General features: G+C 45.6%; 1 protein-coding gene across 1 annotated transcript; it reads right to left on the bottom strand.

The window, feature by feature from the left end:
* Positions 1-368: 368 nt before the first annotated feature.
* On the bottom strand, positions 369-11,625 carry LOC111139017 (myeloid cell nuclear differentiation antigen-like). The gene is made up of 8 exons (XM_022491105.1): positions 11,553-11,625; positions 11,305-11,445; positions 6,755-7,039; positions 5,496-5,638; positions 4,885-5,052; positions 3,482-3,904; positions 1,898-2,086; positions 369-678 (listed from the first exon to the last, which is right to left on the bottom strand). Exons 3-8 carry the CDS (start codon positions 7,017-7,019, stop codon positions 544-546), a joined length of 1,323 nt encoding a protein of 440 aa, XP_022346813.1. The 5' UTR covers positions 7,020-7,039; positions 11,305-11,445; positions 11,553-11,625; the 3' UTR covers positions 369-543.
* Between the last annotated feature and the right edge of the window lie 7,675 nt (positions 11,626-19,300).

The following is a 19,300-nucleotide window of genomic DNA, read 5'->3' as shown; positions in this document are numbered from 1 at the left end:
AGGGTCTTGAAAATATTGGCCTCTCTGTATAAAACAGCAATTGTGCTTCTTCCAGAGAAACCAGTGACACAAATGCTCCCCTTCAGAGAGCATAAGTGCAGAAAGGAGTTATTTTTTGCGGGGGGAGGAAACTGAATAAACCTTTCTCCAGGGCCCAGGATTCACTGATCTTCAGATAGGCTGTGGGACCAACCTGTGTCACCTGAGGTGACCCCAGTGAGGGCCTTGCCCTCTGGAAGTCACGGTCTGCATGCAGACCCCATGCTGGTGAGGTCCAGAGCTGCCCCACCACCCCTGGTGGCTCTCAGCACACAGACCCACCACCATCACACAGCTCACTGCTGGTTTAGAGACTTCGGCAGACGATGCCCTTTGTAAAAGGAAGTTTTATTTTTTTGCACTATAACTGTGTTAGATACAAAATGTAATATTCTTAGAAAATACAGAAAAATACAAGTAAATTTTATGAAATAAAGAAATATAATCTACAACGCAGATATATAAAGCCCTTAATATGCTGGGCTACTCCTGCTGCATCTCTCTTTAATAGAAATCCTCAGTCTTGACCAGACCACTGTTAAAACCCATGAGCTGATCCAGGGGCGAGTTCATCATATCAAATTCCACCTTCACATCAAAATTGACTGGTTCCTTCTTGCTTTTCTTAGCCTTGACGACCTTGGAGGGGAGAGGAGAAAGACGTGGTGAGACCCTGCTGCGAAGGTGTGCAGCTCTTCCTCCCACCGGCACTGGGTCTCCGGCTCCATCAGCGCCCCTGTCCTTTTGGAGGCTCCTTCTCTCTCTCCTGCATCCTGCACTGTACCAAGGAGGGCTGTCGCCTGCCTTTCAGTGATAATGACGTCTGTCAGGGTCTCTATCAATGAAACGGGAAGAATGGCCGTGTCCTTGTCACTGTCTCGGCTCCCAGCACACACTAAGCCCTCAGCCAGGTGGTTTCTTATTTGTATGAATATACACTTCTTATAGCATTATTTCTCTTGTGCAATATCCTTCACACCCATGGCTCTAAGAATTATCCTTTAACTGGCAAGTGCGGCTGCTGCTTGCTGTCCCTGCTTCCAAACCCAGCCTCTCCCTAATGCATCTCTCCGGAGAGTTACTAGGATACTTTTTGCTAAAGTGTCAAAGTCATCAGGCATTCTTCTGCACGAAATTTTTCAAGTGGTTACTTACTTTCACAATGAGTGTTCCATTTCCGTTGATTTCTCACAAAAGAAAGACACCACCTGCTTCCTGACCCCTGTTTTTACTCCCTGGCCTCATCTTGCCACCGTCTCCACATCATGGCATTTCTGTTGTACAGAAACTATGTTGTCTCTCAGTTTCGAGGATATGCGTCCATCATGGCCTTTGCCTAGAACTCTTTCCAGTGCCTACTTTGCTGCAGAAAACTACCTAGTGCAGACTGATTTCCATTTTTGTGTTGGGCAGTTAGATAATGTGTATGGTCTCCCCTAACCATGTACGGTCTTACATCAACCCTATGATGCAGAGACTGTGACCCTTTCAGAGGACCTCAAGCTCCTTCCCCAGCGTCAGGCAAGTGGTGACTCCTGAAGCCAGGACTCTAATCACGTCCGTCCTATTCAAAGCTCTGCTCTCAACCATTATGAGAAGTTGCCTCCCTGCCTTCCTGACGTCTTCAAATATTTCCTTATTTAGCCTAAGCGTCCTATCTTTTTGAAATTTATGTGAATTTCATTTCCTCACAGCCTTTTAAAAATCCTCCACTTAAGAATGAATGCAAGGCATGGCTGTGTTCTCCTCCCACCTGCTGGACCCTATGTGTCCGAAAACAGGAACCTGGTGCCCTCAAAACCTGAACAAAATTATTTGCCTCTTTTGGCAAACTAACATGCCTCTGTCCAGTTCCCACCTGGATGAAGCTGTGAGATCCACATGTCAGTTTCAGCTTCTGCTCAATCGTCTTCAGCTGAAAGCAGAAGAGTCGAAGTTTATCTCCTTTCTCACACTTGATGTCGTGCCACCTCTCGGTCCCCACGACCTCCATCGTTCCTGTGTTATCCTGTATCTCGTACACTGTCGTCTTCCGATTCACTTTTTTCTGTAACAGAAATGCAATGTTCAGTCTCTGAAGTCATAGTAGTGACTTTCACATGTACGAGGAAGCACCTGGTGGCACAGGAAATGCTGGACATGAGAAAGCAATCACAGGCGCGATGCACACACCGCTGTGGCAAGGGCTTCTCAGAGAACTTGCCTTTGATTATCCTGCTTTCGTGTGTTCTTCCCCTTTCTCGTTCTAGATATTTTCTATCTGCAATTCTAGAACAATGAGATTTCTTCCTATTTTCTGCTGCTTCACCACAAGGGAAGCGTTGATTGCTTAAGATAACTGGAATCAGAGGAGCTGAACTCTGGCGGACTCCTTTAGCTCCTGTTCTTAGGCAGAAAGGAACGGACACGGCCATGACTGTTCGTTCGGTCGGTTATAAGAAATTGATATAACAAGTAAGTTTCCAGTAACTCACTCTCTTTTTGAACCTTCTTCCTTTACCCACTCTTCTCCAAATCTTATCTCCACTGAGCAGGATCCTACAGTTCACAGTCTATGGCTTCTCACTTTCTTAAGTTATAACCTCTCAATTCTATAAATGCATTTCTATGGTCTCTTAAAGACAGTGTAAGAAAGGAATGGGAGTAAACTAAGGGGCCATCTCGGAAGAGAGGCATTTAGGATCATGAAGCATATAAGATCGTGTGAGATCCTCTGGGATACCAGGGGAGCTCGGGACAGTTTGTAAATTCTGGGGATTATTGAATGCATCACACCAACTAGTACTCATGGATATGCCATAGCAGTAAAACTCTCCAGCCATCCCTCCGCCTTTTGGGGAAATAATGGAATTAGACTGCCACGTCTTCCAAATATCATGCAATATGAAAGCTTAGTCTTCAACTCTTCATAAATAATGCATTAAATAAATAGGTTAGAGGACAGAGCCTTGAATGATTATATTATTTGCCTACATGCTGACAGTATTCCCGTTCAGGAGAATAGAAGCCAATAATATTTATCGCTCTGAATGTGTGTTACAGCCAGAATTAATCTTGGTTAGGGCAATCTGTTATTCAAAGTAAAAAAAAAAAAAGAAAAAAAAGATTTATACAGTCATGGAGGAGCTCAGCGATATAATTATGATTTATACCCTGTGCTGTCCTTGCTCATGAAGGGTGAAAATAATTACTACTGGTGAAATGACAAGGTTTCTAGGGACTCTTTTTCAAAGAATTTGCATGAAGGTATCTCGGTTAGCAGACGAGCAGAGCAGGCCCCTAGTCCTGTTTCCTGTCACGTGGCACACTCGACCTCCTATCTGCAGTCAGGTCACAGGCTGGAGCCAGGCTCCACCCCCGGGCCCATGGGCAGAACCTGGACAGCGAAAATACTCAATTTCAGGTACGGATGGAGAGAATAAAAACCATTTTAAGGGATTACCTCATGCAGCAGAAATAATCCATACACAAACGTTCCTGATGCTTGCTTGTAAAGATTATCGATCTTGGGGGTTTCGTTTGCTCTTTTGATGATGCTGTTTGGGACCACGATCAACTGGAAAGGGTCTGCTTCGTACACGGATGAGGTTTTGTTTATCTCCAGGATTCCTTTGCACTCGTAGTAATCTAATATGGTAATGATATTCTCTTTCGTGAATTTCTCCTTCAGGCTGCTGTTCAAAACCTTCACGTGGAAAAACTGAGTGGGAGTGGCCACCGTAGCATGAAACATTCTGTTTTTGCCCTCTTCCGGGGACTCATATTCGAATGGCTCCATTGCCTTCAGTACCAGGACCGTCAGGGGGCCCTGCTGAAGGACACGTCCTCTAGGAGCAGCTTGATGTGGGCCCTTCACCATCTGGTTCTGTGTTGGAGAGAAACAGGGAAACAGACTTACGCGTCTGGGCAGGGAATTCCAAGCAGGTCACTTTCTCACATACGAAGCCTTCATGGTAGCAGGGGGACCGCAGCAACCCTCACAGGTATTTGGAGCTGGAGCCGAGCTAGAAGGGAATTGCCTGCCCGAAAGGAAAAGCTGACGAGCTGGCGGCTTCTCTAGCAGACATGCAAGGGAGCAGACAGCGGCCCAGAAGCCCGAACACCCGCATTTCGACAGAATCTTTCTGAATGAAAGCCTGATCCTTGTAGAATCGGGGATGACTAGAGCCTTGCCCGGAAGGAAGATTCAAGTATTTTATTCAAATATATCCCCCACCCATTTAATGTTCAATGACTAAAGAAAACAAAGTGTGAAGAACAAACAACGGGGATGGCCCTGGAGTGGGGGACTGACGCCCACACAAGCCACGGAGATTGGGGCTTCTCAGTGTATGTGGGGCCCTGCTGAGGGTCCAGCTCATGTCATCCCCGTTCGAGAAACAGGGCTGTTAGGGGTTCCCAATTCCCCATTCTCCTTGGCTCTGGGGGGGATATGTGTGAGTCCACAGCAGTCCTGGGGGCAACAGGAGGACAGCTGTGTTCACCTCTAGTCCCCTTGCTCCCTGTGTCCTGGTCTGCATGAGGAGCCGGCAAATCGTGTCATGAAGAGGGAATCACCTTGTCTGTGCCGTGAGTATGGCGGGCAAGGATGGGTCTTGGGTTCATGGCACATGGAGCCGAACCATTCACCCCCACAGCCCCGACATACTTAGACTGGTCTGGCCCGGGGTAGGCCACACGGCGACCGCCATCGTATTTTCTGTGGCTGTGGCTTCTCCTCATGTGACCAATCTACCCATAACAAGGGGAGCCTCTTGGCCCAAGTGAGCTGGGATGCCTGCGACGGACAGCGGCGGCGGCTCTTGGCTGTGGGAAGACTTGGCAAGGATAAGTGGGAAGCGGTACCTGGGGAAAGGCGGGGAAGAACGGAGCTGACGCTGAGGCCTGGGGCTGTGGAAGATAGGAGGCGGCTGCGGACGTGCTGCCTCCCAGATGGCAGACCGGCCCAGTCTGCGGCGGGGCCACCTTATTCTTTTTGGCCACGGCCGTCCCTTTGGCTGCAGTTTTTCTTTTCTGAAAGTAGTTTAATGCTCCTGTTAGCTGTTTTCAGTATTAAAAGAAGCACAACACAGTTTCATTACTTTGCTGCAGATTCTTCTTACAGGGAGCGTGGTGTCCTGAGAAACGCCAGGCGTCCCCGGCTGTCACCTAGGGAGACAGGCAGTGGGTGAGGGCGGGCAGAGCTGACAGCCCAGGAGGGCGATGCTCATGGATGCAGACGGGTGGCTCCTGGAGCCGCCCCCGAGTGGGGACAGGAAGAGCTCCAGACTCCGGAAAATCTGCATAAACGAGGTGACACCATCACATTTATGTGCCTCCCTTTGCCGGGCACAAGGCACGAAGCACGTGACCCATTACGCCTCCATTGGGCAAATCGGCGCTGTTAGGAAACTGACGGAGTCCTGTGGCAGAGCTCCTGCCTGGGCCCGGAAGCCCCTGGTCCTCCCCTGGCTTACCTGAGACGCGGCGGCCCCCTCCTGTGTCTGGCACATCAGAGCGCTGCTACTCCTACTCGTGGTGGCAGCAACTGGCATGGGGCCCGCTCCTCCCTGCTGCTTCTTTTTCTTGGGAGTTTCTTCTGTTCTCGTTTTCTTTGCAACTGATACAAAAACAAGGAGGACACACTGAACCCGGAGCTGAAGCACTTTCAAAGCCAAGTCCTCTCAGCTCCCGCTTGGGATCTAGGTACCCTGGAGTGTGTGCCTGCCCTGCAGGAGCCAGCCTGGCCCAGGGGGACCGATGGCCACACCGCAGGCCGGGAGACTGTGTCCTGCTCCGTGGTGGTTTCCGAACTCACTCCCCATGCACTGAGCACGTCTTCCCCATCCTCTGGCTTCCCATGTGCCTCCATCCCATCCTTCCCCAGGCCTGTTCTCCCATCATTTTCTTAAAAATCCAAGGTCTTCATGACACTGACTGCTTGGTCATATTCTTCAAAGGATCTATTAAAATAACAGAAACCAATGAAAGGACATAAGGTACAGGTTGGTGAGGTGACAAAATGGCGACATCGGCCTTTGGATTTTTAAAAATTTTGTTTCACTGCCTACCAGAGGCAAGTAGTCCATCTCTCTGAGAAGTAGGTTTTATGTTAAGAACACTGCACCCTTGTTACCAGAGGGCAGATGATCATGTGGCAAACAGTGTTAGTAGAAGAGGCACATTCAGGGACGCCTGGGTGGCTCAGTGGGTTAAACCTCTGCCTTTGGCTCAGATCATGATCTCAGGGTCCTGGGATCAAGCTCCGCATTGCGCTCTCTGCTCAGTGGGGAGCCTGCTTCCCCCCCCCCCCGCTCTCTCTGCCTGCCTCTCTGCCTGCTTGTGATCTCCGTCAAATAAATAAATAAAAATCTTAAAAAAAAAAGAGAAAGAAAAGGCACATTCATTGGTCAAATGTAATTATTTTAAAATTAGTGATTATTTTGTGATTTGCTAACATTTCCAAGGCACTGGAAGCCTCAAGCTCTCATGTACTCCCTCTATCTTTCATTCTTGTCCTAACACACCCTCCAGCACAGATTGATCAATCGGTCCCCTTCCCAGGAAAGGGGACACCCAGGGCTGTCAGCATGTTGGTCCCTGCGTCCTGTGTGGTCCCAGCCGCTGAGTCATGCCCTTGGAAAGGGTATGCCAGCCCCAACCAAGTACTCTTCTACTCAATTTGGGGAAGGGGGACCAGGGGGGAGCAGTCAGGTGTGGGGGTCTTCCTTATTACCTTTCATCTTCTCATTTCTGAGTTGCTTAACAATGTCCTTAAGTGGTGGCATGTCCTTGAATAGGTCTATTAGCTTGTCCACGCAGGCAGGTCCTGGGAACTTCTTTTCCATCAGGTCAGCAATCTTGACCTTGTTATACTCTTCTTGCATGTTGGCGGTGAGTCCCAGATCGTGGGCCAGCAGGGACTTGACTATGCTGAACTGGTACTCGTTGATGACCTCTAGTCCCTTCAGCAGAATAATTCTCTTGTAGTCACTCCCCATCTCTCCGGGTGTGGCTGAGCCTGAAAGAGAAAAATACCGTACGGTGTTACACCTTCATCCAGATGGTTTAAAAGTTCATTTGCGTCTATGTGAGGGAGGCACCCATGCCAAGGTGTCGTCCTTGCATGTGTGTGACAAAGAGGAACTTAATTTCCAGGTGTGTCACTGTGGGAAATGGGTTGAGAACTGCTATATTCGGGATTTCTAAGAAATTCTTTCCTTTTAGTAATGATAGTTGAGTTGGGTTGGGTTGGGAGTGGGTGTGGTAGCAGGAGGTCTGGAAAGAGGCAGTTGATGCCCTGTGTGGAGTGTGGGCTGTAGGGGTTCAGAGTCCCCGCTACCTCCTGCCATCCCCTGTTGGGGCTGTAGTCTGCCCCTGGATGTCTGCCTGCTGGCTCCTGACTCTGCAGCCTCTCACTCCCAGTGACCGTCTCCCCCCCCCACCCCCCGTTCCCCACTGGGTGCCTGCCCAGCGCACCTGATTCTCCCCTAGTTAGCCCTTCTCACATCCTCTCTCCCTGAAGCTCGGGCCATGTTCTCCGTGTTCTCTGTGCCCTGGCTCCCTGCTCTCTCGTGCAAAATCACAGCCCTGATTGGCCAGGATTAGGTAAGAGTTGCTTGAATTTCTTCCTTTCGGGCTACTTTGTCTACTCAGTTATCTCTCCATACACTACACTTCTAGCCATCTTGAAATCCTTCAGTAGTTCTCTGTTTTCTTTGGGAAGTACTCCTTGATCTTTAGCCCGGGTTGGAGGCCTTGAATACTGTGTCTTCCTGACTTCTCCCCTTTCCATTTTTTATATTTAAGCTCAAGAAATTTGCATGGCATTGTGCTATGTCAGGCTGTCTGCATGAAATGTACTTCTTACCTTTTCTTTGTTTCTTCTTCTTCTTTTTTTTTTTTTTCCTGAAAGGTAAATCTAGAGAATATATGGTCTTCACAAAACTAGTATAATGCAAATTCAAATTCTGGCAAGTTATGTGCATGTACAGACATGTTCAGCCTGAATCCATCGTATTCTTATGCTGGATATTTTTACGTAGTGTCCTAAACTCGGAATCTCAGCTTATGAAAATCACTACGTGTGAAAAATACCGCTTTTGTCATTATTTTTTTCTCTCATATCTTCCCTCAACCCATGGCTCTGTAAGCAGAAGACGATTGTTAACAGCTTAGACTTGGGAGTTCAGAAGACTTAGCTCCTAGATCATAATCATGTGACCACATACCTCAACAGATAGACTCGGATAGGAGTGAGTGATTTGTACGATGAGATTGAAGCCTGTCCCACAAGAAGACAGAACGGATTCAGAAATAGAAGATAGAAAACGCATGTGGGACCTCTCAGGGTACAAGGTCAAAGTGTCCACACCCACATGCTGTTATTTGTTAAAAGAATAAAATATAAAACGAAAAGGAGAAAATATTTGAAGAAATAATGAGATACACTTCCTGGGATTAAAATAACATGAACATCCTCGAGGAACTGGCCAGCAGAGAGCCAAATAGGAAAGGACAGGAAAACCCACATCAGGACATAATGTAGAGAAACTGAAAAATATCCAAAACAGCAAGAAAAATTTGACATCCAGAGGAAAAGAGTGGATCATTTACAAAGTTTCAGAATCACATTTTCAACAGCAAACTGGCGTGGAGTACCTACATATAGTATTTCACCCAAATTCTAAATCCACACTTTTGAAATTTCCCAAAATTGTGAAAACAAAAAGTTGTGTGGGTACATGTCAATTTGATGACAAAATTTGTTAGAAAAATATCTGATGTGAGATCTCAGGAGCCTATGTAGTTTTTTTTTTTCTTTTTTTAAAATTCCACCTTAAAGCAGGTGCTCACTTGTCCTGCTGATGTGGTTCTGAGTGGCGTTGTTGGGGCCTGCAGCTGAGGGCCAAGAAAGAATTCCTGAGACATCTTTGGTGCAAAAAGGCGGTTTTATTAAAGCACGGGACCAGGAGTACTCATGGGCAGAAAGAGCAGCTACTGCACTGGGGTTGAGGGGTGACTGAAGGCAGACTTTGGGTTTGTGGGAAGTAAAGATAAGGGAAGTTTGAAAAGGACTTTCATATGCTAAAGAAGAGGCACAGGCTACTGAAGGCTTAGCTTTTGCCAAACTCAGGTTGTTTTTCCCTCTGTCAAAGCATTACCACTGAGACAGCAAGGAGCTTAAAAAACAAAACAAAACAAAAACAAAAACAAAAACAAAAACCCAGACAGCTGGGAGCTTCCTGGAGGAAGGTTATCCTCTGCTGGCCTCAAGTCCTGCTCAACGGGCTGTAGGCTACAAGCACATTTAATCTTTTCTACATTTCTTTTTGTCCTTGTTTCCCGCAGCATTGCCCTACAACTGGCAGTGCCTGTTGCCTGAGAGCCAGGACTCAGGTCTTACTACAAAATCCACGAGATGTGGTATGTGCCCCAGACAGCCTTCCTAAGTCACTCAAATTCCAAATTTCAAAACATATGTGAACCCAAATGTTTCAGAGAGGTGTTGCCAGCATAAATTGAAAAAAAAATAATTCTGAAACCAGAATTCTGTGTCTGGGTCCAATGGCGCTGAAATGCAACGCGACAAGATGAATCTGTGATATTGACCAACACAACAGACAGAAGACTTGCCACAAGAAGAGGCCAAGCAAGCAGTGCTTTGGAAAGTGTTCCCCAAGAAAACACAGGAGGTCAGGAAAAAAGAAAAAAGAAAAAAAAAGCTGCCAACTAAAAAGAGAGAACAAGACCTTGGTAGACTCTTCCAATATTTTAAAAATAAATAAGGCCCCAACCGAAGAGAAACAAAACAGGAAGTAGATCAGCATGGTGGGGTAGATAGGGAAGAAAGAGGATGTGTACCCACACAGCTATGGCCTGTTAGGCGGGGTCGAAGATATACATTTGAAAGTATTGCGAAGAAGAAGCAAGCACAGAATAAACAGTATAGATGAGTGTTACAAGTTATCAACACACAGCAATTCACCTGATGAATTTTATCAAGTGATAAAACCACTAAAAGGCAACATGTCTAAACTGGTTTAAAAAAAATCTACATATGTGTTATTGACAAAAAGTAACTAAAAGTTTGTTAAAAAGTTGCTCCTAGAAGCTGTAGGTGGAAACATTCAAGACAGCAATCAATCTGTCAGTACAGCCTTCAACAGACCTTACGACAAAGATTTCAAGCAGAACTGGAGTTTTAGGGCATGACAAAGGCTCTACCTTCCAGAAAGACGCAGCAGTTTTAATTACGTATTGGTCTAACAGTCATAATACATATTTTTTATTATGAGCTTCTATTATTCATATTATAAATAGTGTCATAGAGCATATTTCTCACTATATATCCATATACATGTGTTAACAATGGAGAGAACTACAAGGAAGAAATGGACAAAATCTTGATTATAGTTTGATCTTAGCATATGTTAGACTGAACAAAGCAACAAAAAATCAGAAAATACTCAGGAAAGTGGACCAACACCGCTCAGCTTAAATAAAAAGCTGATCTAACACTTAGGAAATTCCAAAACTTGTATTTGAGATGTTACATTTGTCTCCAATGTACATGAAATGTCTGTGTATTGAGCCCTACCGAACGACCAAAGCATCTTCCAAAACGTGGCTACAGATTTGTCTCCAACCACCTGTTTTCCACAGACTCCACCATTTCCACAAACGTGACCATTTGCCTCTGCCTCCGAGGAGCCCGGGGAGCCTGTCTGCCACCACGACCTGAAATGCTGTCCGCCACCCTGGTAGAGCGGACCCACAGCACACGCTAGGGCGCCATGCGCTTGAGTGAGCGTGCCCGTGAACTTGAGAAGCGTTCTGCTGTGTGTGTGTGCGTGTGTGTTCTCTTGTTTTGTCAAATTGGGATAATACCACAGAATATAGTCTGTGTCCAGATGTGTTTTCTTGCTTCATATCATTGCCTAATACTTTTCTCTTCCCAACCCCCGTGCCCTACCCCAGCGCCCACCACAGCTGGCAAGTTCCCTGGGCCCCTTCCAGGCAAGAAAGCCAAAGCCCGCTTCTAAACGTGAGCGCGCTGTGAACACCCGCAGGATGGATTCTAAAATTTGCAACAGCCTGAGATACCTATTGTCCCAGGTAGTGGAAGGATTAGGATAAAGGCTCTGAAATTGTCACTTTGCAGAATACAGTTGATGCCGGTCCCTCCCCCCTCCCCAAAGTTTCAAACACTCGCCGGCCTCTTTTGTGATCCTGAGATGGAGGGAGGACCCACATGTCCTCTACACAAAGCCTGACCGGACTCACCTCACTGAGGATTCTCCCGTATTCCAGATCCCGAGATCTTCCTCAGAAATGTAGCAGTCAGTATTTGTTCAGCTTGAGGAAGAAGATAAATCAGCCAAGCTCGCAGAATCTGAACTTCAGGGTGCTGCAAACTCCTGAAAGCTGAGAAAATAATTTCTGAGATGAGAAAATGGCACTGGGGAGCGTCACAGAGGAGCCCGCCTTGGCTGCCTCCCCTAAGCTTGGCCCCCAGAGGCAGATTACGAAACTGAGTCTGAGACTCCTCCCCGCCAGGCCTTCAGCTCTGTGTTTCCCTGTCAGAGGGGCTGAACGGCTTTCTCATCAACGTCCTTGTCTGAGGTAAATTATCACTTATTTTATTTTATTGTATTTTTTTTTAAACAAATGTCTGAAAGGAATTGCAACATTATAATTTTTTTAACCAGCAGGCTTCGGTGTGGGTCAGAAGACACCAGAGCCCGTTCAGTGAGACTCAGAGACCATGAAGGAAGAGTGAGTCACCAACCCCAACTTCCTCTCCGTTCACATAGCAACCAGGGCAGGAGGAGATTGTGGGGGATTTTTCATGGGTAAACAAGAGTGACTAACAGGCTCATATCGCAGCAATAACTGCTTTGATTTTTCGCGGGGCTAGAAGCTTCTAGAAGAGTTGAGGGCCCAATAAAGACTGTTGTCTACAGTGTTTTTTTTCTGTATCTGACAACGGATACCGTATGGAGAATTGTAATCCTGAGACATCGGATAAATGGAGCTGTCAGCACCTAGTGCGGTGGTGACCTACCATCTGACTTGCAAGGAGGAAGGGGCCAGGAAACGAAAAGGGGTCCCAAAGACCAGGGCATGTGAAGGGAGAAGAAAACTGATTGAGTTAATTGGAACCCAGTTTGCGAAGGAGGAGTGTTGCCCTTCTGGGTTTGAAAACCTTTGAATATGCAGGAGTGAGTCAGGCGAAATCAAGGGGGGTCTGGCTGGTGCCCAGAAAATCAGCGTGTTGTCATGACTCTTTATTACAGACTTAGGTTCGGCTTACGTGGGCGCATTGGGTGCTCTTAATGATGAAGTTCTAGAACCTAGGTGAGGTTCTGTGGGCTGAGGTCCGGAGCTGATGACCAAGAAAGAATTCTTGAGACATCTGTGGTGCAAAATGGTGGTTTATTAGAGCACGGGGACAGGACCCATGGGCAGACGGAGCTGCTGCCCCGGGTTGTGAGGGCGGCAGGTTATGTACCTTGCCGTTGGGGGAAGGTGAGGGGAATGGAGGTTTCAACGGAGCTTTCATATGCTAAAGCTTTCATATGCCTACAAGGTGCCGGATACCGAAGGCCTTGCGGCTTGATCAATGTTGTCTTTTGGCCAGCCATTAACATCAAGATGGGAGATTCCTGGTGGGATGTCACAATCCTGCTCTCAAGCGTCTTTGCTAGTGAGATTTAGGTTCAGAAGAGATTTAACAATATTTACATTTCCTTCTACCTCAGCCTCCTTCAGTTTTGTTTATGGTGGGGAGGGAGACATTAGGGCTTGAGGAACTGAGTTATTTGCTTCTGGAAATTGTGCTATTGATAAGGTAACTTCTTTGTAGATCTCTAGGACATTTGTAAACCAAGGGAGACTCCTGTCTTGCAGGATTGTGATCTCTGCAAGTTAACTATTTGTTTATTGTTTATGGCAGTCAGGGGTTCCTGAGCAATGTCACACACATTACCGAGGGGGAGCAGGTGGAGAGGGGGTGCAAGGTGTCAGCTTTTGCTTTGTCTTCAGCCAGCCTCCTGCTCCCTCATCATTAACATGAGGAGTGGAAGGATGCTGGGGAGGTCAGAGGGCCCCAAACCAGAGGCCAGGAGGCAGAGGACAGGAATATCCATAATTCAGGATGTTTTCTTTTCCCTGTACTAGAAACTAACTTCCGTGGGGTGATGCCCTCCATTGTTTCTCCAGTGAAAACACACAGGCTACTGGCCCAAAGGGAAGTCAGAACAAGACTCCTACATCCTTATGATGTAGGTTTAGAATCTTGGTAAGCTCTGGAAGCCACAGCCAGGAAAGGATTCTTGAGACATCTTTGGAGCAAAAAGGTGATTTTTATTAAAGCACAGGGACAAGACCCCTGGGCAGAAAGAGCCCTGCCCTGGGGTTGTGAGGAATGGTGAATTATATACCTGGTAGTTGGGGGAGGTAAGGAAAAAGGGAGGCGTCCAAAAGGACTTTGAAATGTTAAAGACCCTCAGGATACTGGAGGCCGGCTGTTGTCAAGCTAAAGTAGTTTTCCCATCTAGCAAAGAAATAACACGGAGACAGTTGGGAGTTTCCCCGTGGAACCGTTCTATCCTCTCCCATCTCTAGTCCTTGTCTGTAGGCTACAGGTCAGGAAGAAATTTAACTTTGTTTACATTTCCTTCTGCCTCAGTTTCCCATATCACTCGTGGAAGGGAAGGTGATGTTAGGGCTCTAGGAAATTGAGGTAAGGGTCTCTGAAACTTAGCCTATTGATTTGTAAACCAGTAAGACATCAGTAAGACTTGAGGGATCCTCTTGTCTTGCTAGACTGTGATCTCCGTTAGTTATTCGGTTTTCCCCCCTTCCCTGAGCTTTAGGGCAGCTGGGAGTGCCTGAGGAATGTCACACATATCCAAGGGTGGGGGTGGGGTGGTCGCGGGGTGTCAGCTTGTGCTCTGTCCTCAGCTTGCCTTCTGCTCCCTCATCACATCTGTGCACTTAGAAGTATAAAAGGCAAACCAAAGAGTGAAAAACAGATACACCTTTTCCCTAGTCAGTGGTCCAATAATCGGTGACTTGGGTCATTCTAGAAATACTCCTTGACTTATCAGGCCCTCAACCCAGTGAAAGATCAGTGCTCCAGAATTTGCAAGGCTTCCTTGTTGTAATGATATCAGCCCACTGGGAAATGGAAGAACTCTTAATATTGGGGGTGGGAATGTCTGGGAAATGTGCGTGATCTCCAGTCATCTCAAGTCCTATTCCCAAGTGCTGACTGAGAGGACCCCTTAAAATCCTCAGTCAAGAGTCACCACCAGGTTGATGCCCTTTGTCTGTGTTGCTGATAGAGAGCTCTCCTACGGGGAGGAGCTAGAGCAGGGAGAAGGCATCCACACCGAGAAATAACAGGCAGGTCCTTAAATTCCATCTTAGACCTCAGGCTCCAGATGAAGGTCTAGAGAGCTGTAGTTTCAAAGAAAACTGGAGGGCGGGGGGCGGACATCGGGCCGAATACCATCCAATCTAAACTCCCCACCTCTGGTACTTCAGGGCCCAAACAAAACCTGTTCCTGAGCCAACCAAGCTATTTACATGTTTACCAAGTTATCCGGCACTGGAATCAGTATCTTATAAGAACCGACACTTGGCTGTATTAATTTTCTTTGTGTTTTTTGTCTATTTTACTGTTTGTCTGTTTGCTGGTTACTCCTTTGTTTTGTCTGTTTACCTCTGTTTCACAATATACAAAATCAAATTTGTGCATCGACTTCTGTTTATAGCTTTGTTATTTCTATATACTACTTATCATTTGCTTTGCTCCTTTTTTCCCCTAATGTTGGAAGACATCAATTTATATCAATTATATTAGTACTCTCTTCTTTTAAATGAAAACACTTGAAAAGTAATGTTTGTTTCTCTTAGCACTACTTTTGTCTGGCTCCCTAGGTCTTAAGGGGTGTGATTTTATCATCCCCAATCATCTTTGGCATTAAGTAATGGCTTATTATAAAGTGTGCTACATGATGTCAAGTAAGTTGAAAATGTTCTAGATATTATAATGTTGATTTCTAATTTAGTCTTGTTGCGGTCATGAAACATGCTTTAAGATTTCAGAGGTGAGTTTTACTGAGACTCACTTTAAGTCCCTGCCTATGTCTTACTTTGGTGAGCAGAAAGGTGTTTTTCTTCTTGTTCTATCAATTACTGTGTCAGAGGTTTTAAGTATCCATTATTGTTGATTTATCTTACACTGTATTAATGCTATTAAGTTTTGCTTTATAATTTGAAGCTTTAATTAGATGCATTTTGTGAGTGGCTATAAATTTCTGATAAATTGGCCAAGGTAATTCTCAAGCTTCTCTTTTTGTCCTGTCTCTAACCAGCTTTCTCTGACTTATGTCAGAGCTTGGCTTAACCTTAGTTAAAGTGGATTTGTGTAACTCCCACGCTGTTTTCCTGCTCCTGCTTATTTGTCATGATTCAAACTCAGACTCATGTCAGGGATTGGTCTGGGTTTTCTTGGGGTGTGTTTCATAACAGCCCCTACTCTGGTGCTTGGGCCTTCTTCCCAGGATTCAGGCTTTCCGGAGTCAAGCTGGATGACAAGAGTTTCTGTCTCTACTTCAGCCATCTAATATGTCCCCCAGCACTGTTTTCTATCTTGTGACTCTACTGCTTTTCAGCTTTATTGACATGTCACAGACACATAACACTGTGTACCTTTAAGGCATGTGTGTTGATCTGATACACTTACATGTTGCTAAATGATTGACATGAGCCTTAGCTAATACCTCCTTCACATCACTTAATTGCCATCCTCGCTTGTGCTGAGAACGTTTGAGGTCTGCTCTCTCAAGTATGTGATCCGTGTTGTTGACTGCAATCACGAAGCTGTGTATCACACCCGCAGAACCCGCTCAGTTTATACCTGCCAGTTTGAGACTTTGACCAACATCTCATCATTTCTCTGCACCTACCCAGCTCCTGGTAAGCTACACTCTACTCTGTTTCAGTGAGTTCAGCTTTTTTTTTGGATTCAACGTAGAAGTGAGATCATCCAGTATTTGTCTTCCTCTGTCTGAATTATTTCGCTTAGCTTAATGCTTTCTAAATCCATCCATCCATGTGGTCACAGATAGCAAGATTTCCTTCTTCGTGGCTGACTAATATTCTACTGTGCATAGACATCGCATTTTCTTTATCCATACACCACGGATGGACATGTACATTGTTTCCATATTTTACCTATTGTGAATAAACATGGAGGTGACATATATCTCTTTGATATCCTGTTGTCCCCTTTGGATATATACCCAGAAGTCGGATTGCTGGGTCATATAGTGGTTCCGTTTTCAGTTTTTTGAGGAACCTCTATCCTGTTTCCGACCGTGGCTACACCAGTTTGCATTCCCACTGACAATGCATGAAGGTTCCCTTTTCTACAACTTTGCCAGCATGATTGTCTCTCATATCTTTGATAATGGCCATTCTAACAGACATGAGGGGATGGCTCATTGTAGTTTTGGTTTGCATTCCCTGATGAGTGATATTGAACATCTTTTCATGTACCTATTGGTTATTAATATGTCTCCCTTGGAAAAATGTCTATTTAGTTCAACTGCCCATTTTTGAATGGGCAGATCTGGGGGTGGGACTCGGTATTTCCCTGTGGCTGGAGATAGGGAAGCATCTTCAAAATATAAAACAGCAATCGTGCTTCTTCCAGAGAAACCAGTGACACAAATGCTCCCCTTCAGAGAGCATAAGTGCAGAAAGGAATTATTTTTTGTGGGGGGAGGAAACTGAATAAACCTTTCTCCAGGGCCCAGGATTCACTGATCTTCCGATAGGCTGTGGGACTGACCTGTGTCACCTGAGGAGACCCCAGTGAGGGCCTTGCCCTCTGGAAGTCACAGTCTTCACGCAGACCCCATGTTGGTGAGGTCCAGAGCCGCCCCACCACCCCCGGTGGCTCACAGCACACAGACCCACCACCATCACACAGCTCACTGCTGGTTTAGAGAGACTTCGGCAGACGATGCCCTTTGTAAAAGGACATTTTATATTTTTGCAGTATAACTGTGTTAGATGCAAAATATAATATTCTTAGCAAATACAGAAAAATATAAATTTTATAAAATTTTATTTATTTACTTTTTGGATGTTATAGGTAAACTGTAGTTTTCCAGAGAACAGAAGACTGTAAGATGAATTTTTTATTTAAAAAGCAAGCTAACCTACAGCTCAGATATAAAAACAAACAACAAAAAAGAGACCAACAAATAAACAAAACAGACCCCTGAAAACAGACCACATACATCTGTATCGTCGGGGTAAATACCCAGTAGTATAATTGCTGGGTCATAGGGAAACCCTATTTTTCACTTTTTGAGGAATCTCCGTGCTATTTTCCATTCATTTCCAAATGAATGACTTGCATTCATACCACCAGCGCAAGAGGGTTCCTGTTCTCCACAGCCTCTGCAATGTTCACTGTTTCTTGCCTTGTCAATTTTCGCCATTCTAACTGCTGTAAGGTGGTGGTATCTCAACGGGGTTTTGTAAATCACACTTTTTAAATTGAAGTAGAGTTGTCATGTGGTGTTTCTTGGTTTCAGGTGTGCAGCAGAGCGATTGGACAATCGTATACATTATGCACAGCTCACCGCCATGAGGTGCAGTTCCCATCTGTCACCCTATTACTGGCTATATTCCCAGTGCTGTACTTATTAACTTTATACCTGGAAGTTTGTGCCATTTAATCCCCATTACCTGGTTCACTCGTCCCCCTCTGGCAACCATGGGTTCTCAGCACTTGTGAATCTGTTTCCTTTCCTTATTTTCTCTTTTCTTTTCTTTCTTTTTTTCAAAAATAGTGTTGGGCAGTCAGGACGTTCATATGCAAATGCATGAAATTGGACTTAGACCATATATTAAAATTAACTCAAAAGGATTAAAGATTTGAACACAAGAGCTATAATGATAAAACTCTCAGAAAGCATCAGGATGAAGGTTTATGACCCTGGAGTTGGCAATGGGTCCTTCAGTGTGACACACAGTGTACCAGGAACAGAAGAGACAGGTGACTTGGAGCCCATCGAAATGAGAAACTTGAGTGCATCAAACTATGAGAGCAACAGAGTGAAAAGGAAACCTTTTCCTTTGGAAAGACAGAAACTGTTTGTGAATTGTGTTTCTGCCTGTGAGGAATTAATGCAGAAACACTGCTGCTAATCAGTGAAACACAGATTGTAAGGACCTATTTTATATTTTTATTTTAGCCAGAGGCTTCCATTGAGGTTAAACAATAACTTTGTTGTTTAACCCTTAAACTGTCCCTGCTCCCCTTCCCCCAGGGGACTTAAAAACAAGTACCAGAAACCAGCTCCAGGTGTGGAGGCCAAGAAAAACAAGGCTGTACCCACCTCGAGTCTGGCCCTGACATAAGTACAGCCATCTTGGCAAAGCAAAAGCCAGCACCTTGCGCTGTAAGAGTGGGTTAGCATAAGAATGGCCATTCTGAAGGCCGGGAAGCCATTTTACTGAGCGTCCCTAACCAGCCCAAAGGGCGCATGTAACTTGAGATAAGAAAAAGTAGCTAAAACCTAAGAAACAACCTAATCATATACCACCAGGGCGATTAGGCAGTAGTGCCACAGGGACCAAATGTTGAAGAAAAGCAAATAGTTAACTTGCAGAGATCACAATCCTGCAAGACAGGAATCTCCCTTGGTTTGCAAATGTCCTGGTGATTTACAACAAAAAGGCCCTCTCTTCAATGGCCCAATTTCCAGAGACAAATGGCTCAGTTCCTCAAGGCCTAAGGTCGCCCTCCCCACCATAAAACTGAAGGAGGCTGAGGCAGAAGGAAATGTAAATAAAGTTTAATTTCTTCTGAACCTAAATCTCACTTAACCGGCAGGATGGCGCCAGGGTGACGCCGGGGTGGCAAAAGGTTAAAGTTAACCTGTCAAAGTGGGGTGCAAGAGATGTATGTAGCCATGAAGAAGTGCCTTGAAAATGCTATATACACCCTTGGCGTTGAGTGCTCGGGGTCCTTGTTGAAACCCACTGCGCCGGGCGGATACTTGGACCCCAGCGAGCTGGAAATAAACCACGCTGTGTGACTTGCATTGTCGAGAGTGTTCTCTGTCTGATTGAGGGGTGGTCAACTCCGTACCCTAACAAGATGACCGACCTGGTTTAAAAATGGGCAAAGAATTTGAATAGACTTTTTTTCAAAAACTGTATACGAATGGACAATGATCATAGGAGAAAA

Source organism: Enhydra lutris, unplaced genomic scaffold, assembly GCF_002288905.1.
Source record: "Enhydra lutris kenyoni isolate GAN:26980312 unplaced genomic scaffold, ASM228890v2 scaffoldscaffold94, whole genome shotgun sequence".
Classification (NCBI taxonomy): domain Eukaryota; kingdom Metazoa; phylum Chordata; class Mammalia; order Carnivora; family Mustelidae; genus Enhydra; species Enhydra lutris.
Note: the sequence above shows the minus strand (reverse complement) of the source record. Positions and strands in the feature narration are given on the sequence as shown.